Source organism: Mercenaria mercenaria, chromosome 13 (assembly GCF_021730395.1).
Source record: "Mercenaria mercenaria strain notata chromosome 13, MADL_Memer_1, whole genome shotgun sequence".
Classification (NCBI taxonomy): Eukaryota; Metazoa; Mollusca; class Bivalvia; order Venerida; family Veneridae; genus Mercenaria; species Mercenaria mercenaria.
The window spans coordinates 12634977-12648729 of record NC_069373.1 but is presented as its reverse complement, the minus strand read 5'-3'; the positions used below and the strand labels follow the sequence as shown (position 1 = coordinate 12648729).

The following is a 13753-nucleotide window of genomic DNA, read 5'->3' as shown; positions in this document are numbered from 1 at the left end:
AATTACTTTGCACAAATGTTCTGTATAATTAGATGATGTGTCATGCCCAAGATCCAGACCCCTAGCTCTAAGGTCAAGGTCACACTTAGAGGTTAAAGGTTAACATGGTTTGCTGCTTGTCTGATCTGTAACTCTGCCATCGTTTAAGGGTTTTTAGCTCGACTTTTCGAAGAATAAGTAGAGCTATCCTACTCACGTCGGCGTTGGTGTTGGCGTCAGCGTCACACCTTGGTTAAGTTTTTCGTACCAGTTCATATTTAGACAAAGTCTTTTGAGATAAAGCTTTGAAACTTTCTACACTTGTTTACCATCACCATGTCCAGTTATAGGCAAGAGCACATAACTCCATCAAGGATTTTGGCTGAATTATGGCCCTTTTTGACTTAGAAATCTGGGTTAATATTTTGTACCAGTTCATATTTTGACAAAGTCTTTTGAGATAAAGCTTTGAAACTTTCAACACCTGTTTACCATCACCATGTCCAGTTATAGGCAAGAGTACATAACTCCATCAAGGATTTTGGCTGAATTATGGCCCCTTTTGACTTAGAAATCTTGGTTAAGTTTTTCGTACCAGTTCATATTTTTTGTAAAGTGTTTGACATATGGCTTTGAAACTTTTATCACTTGTTTAGTATAATAGTCTCTATCTGTAGGAAAGAGAACATATTAACTCTGTCATCTATTTTGGCTGAATTATGGCCCTTTTTGGACTTTGAAATTGGTTCTGTTTTCATACAAGTCCATGTTTTGTCAAAACTATTTGACATATGGCTTTTAAACTTTGAACACTTGCTTATCATTATGATTTACATCTGTAGGCAAGAGTACATAACTATTTTGACTGAATTATGGCCCTTTTTGGACTTCGAAATTGGCTCATATATTGCCATTTAGTGCAAGACTTATCGAAATCAAAGTAATACAGGAACATTGTTTGTCTAATCTATTTATTTCTTTTGTCTGAATATCCGTGGAAATATTTTGACCCCATTCTTCAATCAATTCTTCGAATAGTCGAGCACGCTGTCATCAGACAGCTCTTGTTAAAATTACTTGGCATAAATGTTTACCATAATAAGACGACGTGTCATGTGCAAGATCCAGACCCCTAGCTCTAAGGTCAAGGTCACACTTAGAAGTCAAAGGTTAACAGGGTCTGTTTCGTGTCTGGTCCATAACACTGCCATTGATGAAGGGACTTTGAAATTACTTGACATAAATGTTCCCCATAATGAGACAATGTGTCATGCGCAAGATCCGGACCCCTAGCTCTAAGGTCAAGGTCATACTTAAAGGTTAAAGGTTAACATGGTCTGTTTCTTGTCCGGTCCATATCTCTGCCATTTATCAAGGGATTTGAAAATAATTTAACACATATGTTAACCATATTGAGATGGTGTGTCACGCTTTTGACCCGGGTCTCTCGGGTCGAGGTCCCAAAATGATATGTGATTTTTTTGCGCAGACAACTGTAGCATTCTTGGGCTCGCTTCGGGGGCATTTGTCACCAATAGTGACAGCTCTTGTTTTAGTAAATGATTTACATCCAAACTTGATGGATATTCACTGTTAATTGTTCATTGTAATATATCAGACAGAGTTCATGTAAGGGCTCAGTTTTATATATAGAGGATATCAAATTAGTGTATTTCCAGTACAGGATTTATTGAAGGAGTTGAATAAAATGATATGATTATAGCCTCTGGCAAGAATCATAATTATTCTATTCAACAAGTTCATTAAATTCTGTAATGAAATAGACAAATTATGTATTCTGTATTATGTATTATGTATTCTGTATTATGTATTCTGTTTTTCACATGCACAATATAATTAGAAGAAAACGAACACAATACCTTGCATCCAATATTTTAAACAAAAAAGAAAATGACATAGGAGTAATTAAGCATCTTAATATTGAGCTTGGAAAAAAATATGCCCCTTTATGGTAATTCAAGTTTGTGCATTATTATACCAGCAAGAACATTATTTCACAAGTCTGTAAAGACAGGTCTTCATAAGCATTGATAATTGCAGGTGCATTACAGCATTATCTTCAGACATGGCCTTTATGTCAGTAAATATTTTACACTGGATGATTGGGACATTATTTTATTGATATTTACTGAATTTCAGAAATTTAACCCTTAGCCTGCTGGCAGCAAGTGATTCTGCCTTTGCGACCAGTGCAGACCAAGATCAGCCTGCACATCTGTGCAGTCTGATCATGGTCTGCACTGTTCGCAATTCAGTCAGTAATTTTTCAGTGAACACCCCTTTGAATAATAAGTGGTATGGCCCAAATTGAATGATGGACCAGTCCATTTTAGATATTTAGCAGGGTAAGGGTTAATAATGATCATGTAATAAATTTGTTATCATGTGTTTTCATAATGCAGCCCAAGGCTAGTTCAACAGACTACGGAACCTAATACAGGGCCATCATGAAAATGCATTGTTATTAATATAGTAAAAATATAAATGTTTGCAATACATAAACAGTATTTGAAGTCTGTACTTGGTTCAAATATACTCAAAAGCAGGATTACAGACACCCTTGATGTAACAATAATTATTACATGAACCCTTATATAAAAGCCATTCCATAGTTTGTACCACTGGCCGGCCTATAGTTTGACATAGGTTTGCTGAGCTAAAGTCTTATATAATAGTGGGAAAAAAAAAACAATTGCAAATTCATTTCTAATGATATATTATAAATCGCATATTGAATTCCTTACCAGTTGATATTAAAAACTATTGCCTAAGGTTGGAAGGACCAGAGGCAAGTTGTTTAGACTACTGACTGGCAAGCCCTTCAATAAGTGTTTTATAGCGTGACTTCTGAAATAATTTTTTCTATTTTTATATAGTGATTGTCCTGTCGGTTTGTTCGTCCGTCTGTACGAGGTTAACCAAATGGGACCGTTTCGTCTAGCATCAATACCCCTAACTAGAATGACTTGATACTAATGCAGATGTAACCTGTGACCGTTCCTCATCTTCAGACATCACCTGACCTCAGTTTGACCTTGATCTCATTTTGGACTTAGTTTGCTTTATATGGGCCATCTCTTGGTTAACCAAATGGGACCGTTTCGTCTAGCATCAATACCGCTTACAGGAATGAATTGATACTAATGCAGATGTAACCTGTGACCATTCCTCATCTTCAAACATCACCTGACCTCAGTTTGACCTTGACCTCGTTTTGGACTTAGGTTGCTTTGTATTGATGAGGATGCCACCAGGGGCATCAGTGTTTATTGAACGCAGCTCCTTGTTTTTCCTTTCAAGTTTTTACTTTAGCCCAGCAAAATTTGATGTTTAACTATAGACGAGTCAATAGCACACACTGTGGACAGGCAGTTTCTATGAGGAATTATGTAGTAATTTTGACTATCGACTGGTAAGCCTTTCAATAAATCATAGAGAAGTACATTAAAGGATAAATGTTACTAGCATAAGAAATTCTTTAGCATAATGATGATAATATAATTTCAGGAAGCGTTGAAAAACAATCGGGGTATTCTCATGGCAAAGAAAAAGAGGTGCTCGGCCTCAGATATAAATGTTTTGCGTGGATAATGCAAATTGTTTGTTAACTTTATGAGTAACATAATGAGTTAAACAATTTGTGCTAAATCTGGTGATTGGTTGTTATTCATAAGAAAAATTTTCAGAGGATATTAAGCTAAGAAAGTTCTTTATTGTGGTTGAATTAAACAAAAGGGTGAAGGATGCTGCAGGTTTGATCAACTGGAAGTGATGACATAGTCATTTATCTGGATAACATAGAATGACGCTGTGAGCTGGAATATGGAAAGGAAAATCATCCTGTGCGAAAAAAGTCAGGCCATACATTTACGAAAACAGGGACATTATTTTCTTACTAAAGATAAAACTCAACAGAATAAAATGTTGACACGTGAAATAATCCTAAGTGATGCCTTAAAATCTGCTTGATTTTTGCAAATCTCTTAGATCATGGGCATGTTTTATTTAGATATATTATAGACAAGATGTTGATTTATAAGTATGAAGTTTCATTTAAAATTTACAGTATAGAAAAATTTCTATCTACAAAAACCGAATTTGTAATTTTCCCTTAGACTTCCATTATGAAAACTAGTTGTAAGATTCAAATTTTTCAAATCAGGTTAGCAAAATATCAAGTGCATAATCTCATCTTTTTCATTTGAAAATTTTCTAAATATATTCTGAAGTTTTGAAAAGTCAAGTTTAATCAAATTCTGCATTGTAAAAAAAAATGATCTTGCCTAGCTACCTTAATATCCAAATTATTTATGATAAAACTGTGACCAGGTGGAGATGATTGTATCATTTTGATGATCTCACTAGTGTAGCTGGTTACATCAATATGCAACTTATTTTTATGGATTTTGTTGTTTTGAAAACATTTGAAAAGTGTCACATACAGAAAATTAAAAAAAAAATAGTGATTACATGATTTAGATTGTATTTAAACGAGTTTTCATGTTTAAGACATTGCAGCTCTCAAAAACAGCTTTGTTATAAAATCAGTACCTACCTAGATAGTTGTTTGCCATATGTAAGACAGTGAAAGGTTTGTTGTTTTTTTTTGGGCAGTTCTTCCATGAATAGCAATGCCCTTAAAAAGTTTGGAGACACATGACATTTTCTCATTGTAAACTACTATAATTAATTATAATTTTCAACGTAAACAAAGGTTTCAACAGCTTAAATGAATTATTCCTACTAGAAAAGAATTTAAACTTAATTTGGTCTCAAATAAAAACAAATTGTATATTTTATGTTTGGACAATTTTGTAGTTAATTTTTACTTGTCTGCATAATTTTGGAGAGCACTTTAAATACACAGCAATCCATTCTTGTTACTTATTTTCCCAAAAATCAATGCTGATTTGTTTTGTTAAATTTGCATAGCTATATATTTATATATTATAAATGTTAAGTTGCACATGTTGTTGCATCATACATTTAAGTTGCTGTTCAATCAATATTGTTTTCTTTATACATAAAATGTTACTTCAGTGAATGATATTTTTATTAAATGTGCATTGGAATAAAGTATTTTAATGACTATGTTTGTTTTTCCTTACCAGGAAAATTCTGAGAGGTATTGATAAACTTTCATATGCTTTTGCTGTCATGGAGAGAAGTAGACAAGATTTTTGATTGTCTCTTATAAAAGACCCCAAGGTTCATAACCTAGAATCTGAAACATAAAGTTCTCTTAGGCCAAAGGGTTAAGGTCATTGATTTTAAATCACTTGTCCCTGAACGATGTGGGTTCAAGCATTGCTTGGGGCATTGAATTCTTTATGTGAAGATGTCATCCAGCTGGCTTATGGAAGGTCCATGTTTCTACCCAGGTGCATGCCTTGATGAAACAATGCCTGGAGGGGTGCCTGGAGTCTTCCTCCACCATCAAAAACCGGAAAGTTGCCTTAATAATATTACTTATAATTAAATACAAAGCCACATTTTCCTTCTCTGTTCAAGTAGCAGGTGTAAGAAAATGTTTACTGACTTTCAGCTTTACTCAGACCATCTTAGGAAGCATTTGGTTATAGGTATTGATGTTGAACTTCCCTTTTATCATTTCTGTGTGAGCATTTTATAGGCATTAATGTCTGCTTCACTGTGTTCACTTCTACAGTAGTTCTCCATTATCATCAATTTATATACACAGGGGGTGAGAACTCTTGCACCAGTTTTTCATGAATTACATCCCTTTTTGCATAGAATATAAGGTTAAAGTTTGAAGCATTTTCTCTTTCTGGATTTGAATCAAAATAGTTGTTCTGCATCAGCTTACATATCATATGACACAAATTCCATTTGTTGTCCTTTTTGTGTCCCAACCCGCACCCCCATTTTTTGCAGGGGGAGGGACCACTTAGATTTGCCTTTGTCATACACGCCATAATTTTTCGGAACGTTTCCGGGATTCTGAGTTAAAATTTCCGGGATTTTTACCTTTTGTCCGGGACATACACCGTGACATTGGTATTCGTCTGTTTCATGCAAAAATATCATAATATATACAAGTAGTTTCCCGAGATAAACATTGTTCACTCGCTTGTATTAATTTGCGGCAAATGTCGTCTAGCTTTCTAAGGGAGGTAAATACATGTATACAGGTAATACATCTATAGTTCGGCACGTGAATTTATTGCGTTCCCAAGGTGAACAGAATTAGGAGACTTACTATATACGAAGAATCAACCTGGTCATTGTGATTCAGATTCTAGCTAATTTGGTATCATTCTAAAGCTCAAACATTTATCTAATAATTAAATTGAATCCTTAAAGGATCAAATAAATCTTGAAGATAAAATCGACAATATAAAATATTTGGAGTCGGGTCAATTTTCATGAGTCGGTCGGCAAAGGCATTCAGCATTTTCATTCAGAATATGTGTGACAATCGATGTAGATCTTAAATAATTACAACCTTTTAAAATAATTATCGTTTAATTGACCGTTTTCAACAATCTCTTCCATAAAGGCTACATGTAGCTTTACCGCCAACGTGCTAAAAACAAAGAGATTTACGACTATTGTTCCTAATTTAACTATCATAAAACAGTTACTGATTGCATAATCTTGTCAGTTCTTAATCAGGGTCATCATAATAACCGACTGTAACTTAATCAGTGTCACCAAAAGATCGTCGCGTGATCAAAGCGGGCTTAATCAACATGTGGCTCGAGGGCATGAAACTGATTATGAATAAACAATGTGACACCGGGACTGTTTATTGTGTAAAATTTAACAACTTATAGACAAAAACAAGTTTTTGGGGGATTATTTTTATTTGTTCCTGTATTTTTATTTTTCCGGGACATTTTAAGACTGTCCGGGACACCGGGACGAGTATGTAATTTCCGGGACAATCCGGGAAGTATCACATGCACATGCCATAATTTTTCAGAACGTTTCGGGGATTCTGAGTTAAAATTTCCGGGATTTTTACGTTTTGTCCGGGACATAGACCGTGACATTGGCATTCATCTGTTTCATGCAAAAATATCATATTATACATGTAGTTTCCCGAGACTAAACATTGTTCACTCGCTTGTATTAATTTGCGGCAAATGTCGTCTAGCTTTCTAAGGGAGGTAAATACATGTATACGGGTAATACAACTATAGTTCGGCACGTGAATTTATTGCATTCCCGAGGTGAACAGAATTAGGAGACTTACTATATACGAAGAATCAACCTGGTCATTGTGATTTAGATTCTAGCTAATTTGGTATCATTCTAAAGCTTAAACATTTATCTAATAATTAAATGAATCCTTAAAGGAATAAAATAAATCTTGAAGATAAAATCGACAATATAAAATATTTGGAGTCGGGTCAATTTTCATGGGTCGGTCAGCAAAGGCATTCAGCATTTTAATTTAAAATATGTGTGACAATCGATCTAGATCTAAAATAATTACAACCTTTTAAAATAATTATCGTTTAATTGACCGTTTTCAGTAATCTCTTTCATAAAGGCTACATGTAGCTTTACCGCCAACGTGCTAAAAACAAAGAGATTTACGACTATTGTTCCTAATTTAACTATCATAAAACAGTTATTGATTGCATAATCCTGTCAGTTCTTAATCAGGGTCATCATAATAACTGACTGTAACTTAATCAGTGTCATCAAAAGATTGTCGCGTGATCAAAGCAGGCTTAATCAACACGTGTCCCGCTCTCCCGCTCGAGGGCATGAAAGTGATTAGGAATAAACAATGTGACAACGGGGACTGTTTATTGTGTAAAATTTAACAAATTATAGACAAAAACAAGTTTTTTTGGGGATTGTTTTTATTTGTTCCTGTATTTTTATTTTTCCGGGACATTTTAAGACTCACCGGGACGAGTATGTAATTTCCGGGACAATCCCGGACAATCCGGGACGCATCACATTCCTTTGTCTGTCTATACGAATTTGTGTTTTGTATATTGCTAAATATATTTGACCTAGAGTTGTCAAACCCAGCAGGATAGTTATTCAGCATTTGAAGGCGTGCACCTAGTGTTTTAATTAGTATTTCCCAAAGGCAGACCAGAGTTATGGCCCTTGATTTACCAAAAAAATATGCATATAGTGACATAGAGGGTTGTTATGTAATATGTGAAGTTCTACACCTGGCCTTTTGGGATGTCACTCAGCTAGACCAGAGTTAAGGTCCTTGACTAAGTGAAACACAAAGTGCTTAAAAATCTGTGTTGTATATATAGTAGAAATATTTTGCTTAGATTCATGCACAGTGACAGGAAGTGGAGGCACACACAACTAGTTACTGATGTTTCGCTCATGTCAGTCCTTTAGAAGACATTTGGTTTCCTCTAAATAACTGGAGAACAGTGGGACCTATGACAGTAAAACTTCACATGATGATTGCCAGTTGTCGTTGTTTCTGGAATTTGTATGCCAAAAATCAAGGTCAATGTGACATTGAAATTAAAAATGGTTTCTGCTTTCAAGCTGGAGAATACTTGTGGTTAGAGTTTCAAACTAAATATAATTATTGTGTGTAGATAACCTCTCTTCATATGAACATAACCTTTAAACTTAAAACCTGATAAAACAATATCTTTGGTTATATACCCAGGGGCATGAATTTTACGTTTTGAAAATGCAGCTCCTTGTTGATTTCAGGGTCATAAGTTCAAGGTTTCAATGCCTTGAGGCAAAAAATGATTTTCTTATCAATAACTGGAGAACACTTGCACTTAAGACGGTTAAACTTCATGATATGAAATGTCAAGGTCACACAGCACTGAAGACTAAAAATTACATACCCAGTTACATCTGACAGGCATAATAATTCTGACTTGTTCTGCTTTTGAGATCAGTAGGTCAAGGTCACAGTAATCTTTGGAGTGAAGATATTTTTTGTTTTAATTTAATTCAGCACATACTTTAAAGACACTTGCTGCGTTTCTTGTATGAGAGATGGGGCAAAAAAATCCCAATAATAAAATTTGTTCAAATTTGTATATGGAAACAGTTTCATGTTAGAAGCAGAAAAATGCAAAAACAGTCATAGGTCACCATGCTTGTTTAGGACTTATCTGCCCTTAAAACTGGATTTTTTTTTCAACTTTGCATACATGTATTCAAGGGTAGATAACTCCTGGACAAGCATGGTTACCTTTGATGTTTTTTTCATAATTCTGTTTCTAACATGACATTGTGTTCATATACAAAGTTTGAACAAATTCTGTTATTGGGGAATTTGTGTTTTGTATATTTCAAAAACAGTCATGGTTACCTTTGATGTTTTTTTCATAATTCTGTTTCTAACATGACATTGTGTTCATATACAAAGTTTGAACAAATTCTGTTATTGGGGAATTTTTTACCCAAAACTGCAGCATGCGTCCTTTACACCTTGATATAGCAGAAATGAAAAACAGTATTTTTTCTGAATAGGAGTACATGTGGTTTGAATTTTTAGCAAGGTAGAAATAACAGCTGACTAAGGCATGTTTCTGGCTGATTAATTTACTCCAAGGGTAAATTGTTAGAAGATTTTGTAAACAATTTCCTCATTTAACTCTCCAGGTAGCACTTTAATTTATTATAGTCATAACAGCTGAAAGTGAACATTTGGTCTATATAGCCAAACAGCTTGCATCATTGCAAAAATAAGTAATTATAGTTAAGTGTAAGAAGATTTACTCCCAAGAGTCTGTTTTGCTGATTTTACATGAATCAACTTCGCCTTCTCATATTTTTTTGCTATTCAGTTAACTCATTACCTATACTTAATGAATTACATGGAACTTTGTTTTCAAGTTAATGTATTAAAATTTTAGATTCCTTCTCTTCTGTAATGGTTCTTTTCCAGGGTATGCCTCTAGATTTTTTGATTTTTTTTTCGAAGTTTAGAAAGTGCTCTGATTTGTTGGTTTAAATCGGTTTTCACAAAAAAGTAAACAAGCTGGGCAGTATTTATATAAGCAATTTTGTAGTCTGTGAAATATGTAGAAAAGCTGTCTTACTGTGTAAGTAACATAGTAAAAACATTGATGTAAAAAAAAGTATGTTAGAACTAATCGCTGGCTTAGCGCAAAACGGTTGTAACTCCTTCTTTATTTCATATAAGTTACAACCGTTTTGCGCTAAGCCCGCGTAATGTAATATTGGCTTTGATTATTTTATACTTTACAGATTCTCTTTTTAAAGCTCTGTTTTTATTTCTGATTTTAGCATTATGTTATTTGGCACATAAAAGTTGAGTCAGAAGTGTTTAGAATAGCAATTTTAGTCAGTTATTGCTCCATAACAATATAAATTAAAAGTTTATTTGTTTTAACTCTTCCAATAATTACTTTGACTCTTGACAGTTTATTCCCATGTTAACATGAAAGACTCCTAAAAGTGTCTTTAGTACATTAACAAGTGCAATATGCTCCAAATTCAAGAATACTAATTGTGTAAATTGTTATATGGCCACCATGACAGTGTTGTAAATACCAGGTCCTATTGTCATTCTATTGCCAGTTTATTGTCAGGTTATTCACCATTACATGTATTTTCAGGTTATCTCATCTTTAATGAGGTTGAGATAATATTTTAAGGTTATACATGGATGGGTGCTTAAAACTTTTTCTTAAACTCTTTAAGCATTTATTGTTTTGTGCATATACATTTTGAATTGTGGCCGAAAATTTAATAAAGAGTGATTGTTTACAAGTAATATCATTTTGATTTGTATTCAAAGAGATGGATTTCAAAAGTTTCGGCATAACTTGTAGGTGAGTAGCACTTTGTTTTATATCAGAGAACCAACTAAAATGTCTCACCAAGAAGAAACAGTAGAAAATATTTTTACTGTTAAATTCATTTAGTCAAATTTTGATACAAGAAATTGCATGACAGTGACTCCTTGGCTTGTAGATAATTTCAAAATAATAAACATTCAACTTACCAGACCTAATTCTGAAATAATAATTGAATAAAAATTGTTTTTCATAGAAATCTACCTTCACCTTTTATTTTTTCTTAGAAATGATGGTCGCTGAGAAGCAATCATTTTGTGTTTTCAATAGGTGACATATTAAAAACAACAGTGTTCTCTAGTAGTTATTATCTTTACATTGCGTTCTGATGAAGGAAATAAACTACTGGCACTTAAATAGTGTATTGTTACAAATAGTTGAAGCACTGCAAAAAAAAAAAACAATATAACAGGAACTGTCATGCAAGTGTCACTTCAAAATTCAAGTATTTCCATTTCTAGATCAGTCTACCTTTGTTTCATGGAACAAAATGATGAGAATGGCTCTTATATCACCAATGGTTAATACATCACCAGACTTTGTACTTCATTCAACAGTATCGAAAATATAATCGGCCAGTGTTTACTCAGATTTGCCATTTTTATGTTAGTCAATCAATTATGTTAAAAATCGATGATATTTTAACCTTTAGCATGCTAGATAAATTGTCGTCTGCTGGAAATGTCGTCTGCTAAAATTGTAAAGTTCATTCAATTTGCTCCAAAATTGGAAGAAATATTGTCAGAGTAGCAAACAGCTTGGAACCTGATCAGACGCCGATTTAATCGGCGTCTGATCTGGTTCCAAGCTGTTTGCAAAGGCTGTTAAATTCGCCTGCAGCAGGCTAAGGGTTAAGGTATCATTTCCGCAGAATGCTCCCACCTTCCATATAATTGTTGGGTGTATATTCTGGATTCACTCCATTAGCAGCTACGTATGTGTACCTTATGTCTGCACCTGGCGTGAAGTGGAGATCTGCTCAATGAGGAAAAAAGAGAAAGAATGTTGTTTTTTTCTCATTGATAATGCTAAAGAGAGTAAGTAGTTAGTGATGAGCTTTTTTAAAGGTAATTTGTCAATATATAATTATTGTTTTTTAGATGGAATTGAAAATGTTGAATATTTTAAGTATTTAGATGATGTAAGTATGAATTTCTTTGACAGAAATTTCAAAATGATCAGTAAAGGTTATCGATTTAAAAGTTTAGCCACAGTTTTAAGAATATCAGTTGATTAGGTGGCTTGAAGAGGAAAATGTTATACCAACAACAAAATAAGTTAGTAATAGTTCTCATTTGTCTACTTGAAATTTACATCATTAGAAATGTAATGAAATGGAGGATTTAATATCTTTTTGTTTAGCTGGTCTAATGTGCAACTTTTTAACATTAATTGGAATTTTGTGCACAAAATAAACCTGAAATCTGCATTGCCTGCCTCATGTTACACTGGTGATGTTACACTAGAAAATCATTTAACCGTCTGTCAGTGTCCAGGCAAACACCTTTTCAGATCTTTATTTTGTAGAGATAATTTTTGGAGACCTGGTTCAGTAAGAGACATTATTATAATGTTGTTGTTTTTTTTTTTTAGTAAAAATCTTTAAAATGATATTTGTATGGCTTTCTTCTGTTTTTTACAGATTGTAGATGATGTGACTGTCTCATTGTGATTTGGCTGACATGGAATAGAATGATGCTGGTAGAGATGTGTATACAGGGAAAGAATAGAATTTCTAATATAAGGAAGATAAATAAAACAATAGAACAATGGATGTCTAATATCCAAGTGACCCTTGGTGACATAAATACACACTACTGAAATTGGAGATATAAAAGATTTTACAAAAAAAAAAAGAAAAGCAAAAATATTTTTTCGTTTCCTGCAATGAGAAATATATACAGAATGTGCACAAAGGTTGTAGGAAGTTTTAAGCCAGCACCATATTTGACATTTGAGGGTTATGTCTGCTGTGATTCAGAGAGAAGATTTGTTTAAATAAATGACCAGTGCTGACATGCATAAATATGGCAAACTTGCAAAAAATATTCTGACATCATCTTAAAAAAAGGACATTTATATATGGTAAATATTTTACTATGAACTTGATAGAGATCAATTATGTAAACATTTATTAAAAACTTTGGAGACAGGCTATTTTGGTGAAAGTTATAAAATAAAATGTAAGGGATAAAGCTTGGATAACTGTAAGATGTACATTGTATGGAAAACCAACCAAGCATTTTACTTCTGTGCTTGATAGTCTACTATAGAACAAACTTTTTTGAAAACGTTTTGGAAAAATTAGGTAGAAAGGAATAATGGACACATATAGAATAGATAGATAATCTATTTCAACACTTAACGGACAGCTCCAAGTTACGAAAACTTGGTAAGTGAGGAACAGGATAAACATCTGGTAGTAAACAGGAACTGTTGAAATTTTGATGGACATTGCAATTAAATAAGCGTCTTATAGTTTGTGGAAAACTGCAGTCTTATTGCATTTGATTAAACTTTGTTATGTAAATGTGTTTCAGTGATGAATCAAGCAGAAACCTTTGAGAAGATTTTTAGGCATTTGAATTTATAAACACTAACAGCAGAACTTCCAAAACTAATTTGTGGATTAAATGAAATTCTTCAATGAGAAAGTTACAGTAAAACCTAAGATGAAAGGGAAGATCTAGGACCGACAATGGGTCAGGAAGTGTCAGCATACACAGAAAACTTACCTAACATTGCTGTGGTACCAAACTTCCAACAGGTGCTGCCCCATCTACAGAGGCTCAAACCCAAACTCAGGTTCAGTAAGTAATTTTCATCAGTTTTAGCTTGATTGTATGTAGTGTATCGAGGTCTATTCTACTCACCCTTCTGTATTCATCCATGACAGCATTCTAACCCTTGTGTCCATACCCATATCTGTGTCTACATTCCTGGTGAAA

At 33.7% G+C, this 13753-nt stretch overlaps 2 protein-coding genes across 5 annotated transcripts in view; both read left to right on the top strand.

Annotated features, from left to right (window-relative positions):
* The window catches only part of LOC123530514 (regulator of nonsense transcripts 2-like), a 91631-nt gene extending 86542 nt beyond the window's left edge, over positions 1–5089 (top strand). For both annotated transcript variants that reach the window (XM_053521199.1, XM_053521198.1), the window contains one exon: positions 3508–5089. In XM_053521199.1, the coding sequence (XP_053377174.1) occupies positions 3508–3517 (10 nt within the window). In that variant the 3' untranslated portion in view covers positions 3518–5089. The remainder of the gene's footprint in view (positions 1–3507) is intronic.
* A 7977-nt stretch (positions 5090–13066) lies between these two features.
* The window catches only part of LOC123529806 (FYVE, RhoGEF and PH domain-containing protein 4-like), a 117165-nt gene continuing 116478 nt past the window's right edge, over positions 13067–13753 (top strand). The window contains exon 1 of one of the 3 annotated variants that reach the window (XM_053521191.1): positions 13067–13615. In XM_053521191.1, the coding sequence (XP_053377166.1) occupies positions 13504–13615 (112 nt within the window). In that variant the 5' untranslated portion in view covers positions 13067–13503. The remainder of the gene's footprint in view (positions 13616–13753) is intronic. The other 2 variants (XM_053521190.1, XM_053521193.1) reach the window with 2 other exon arrangements.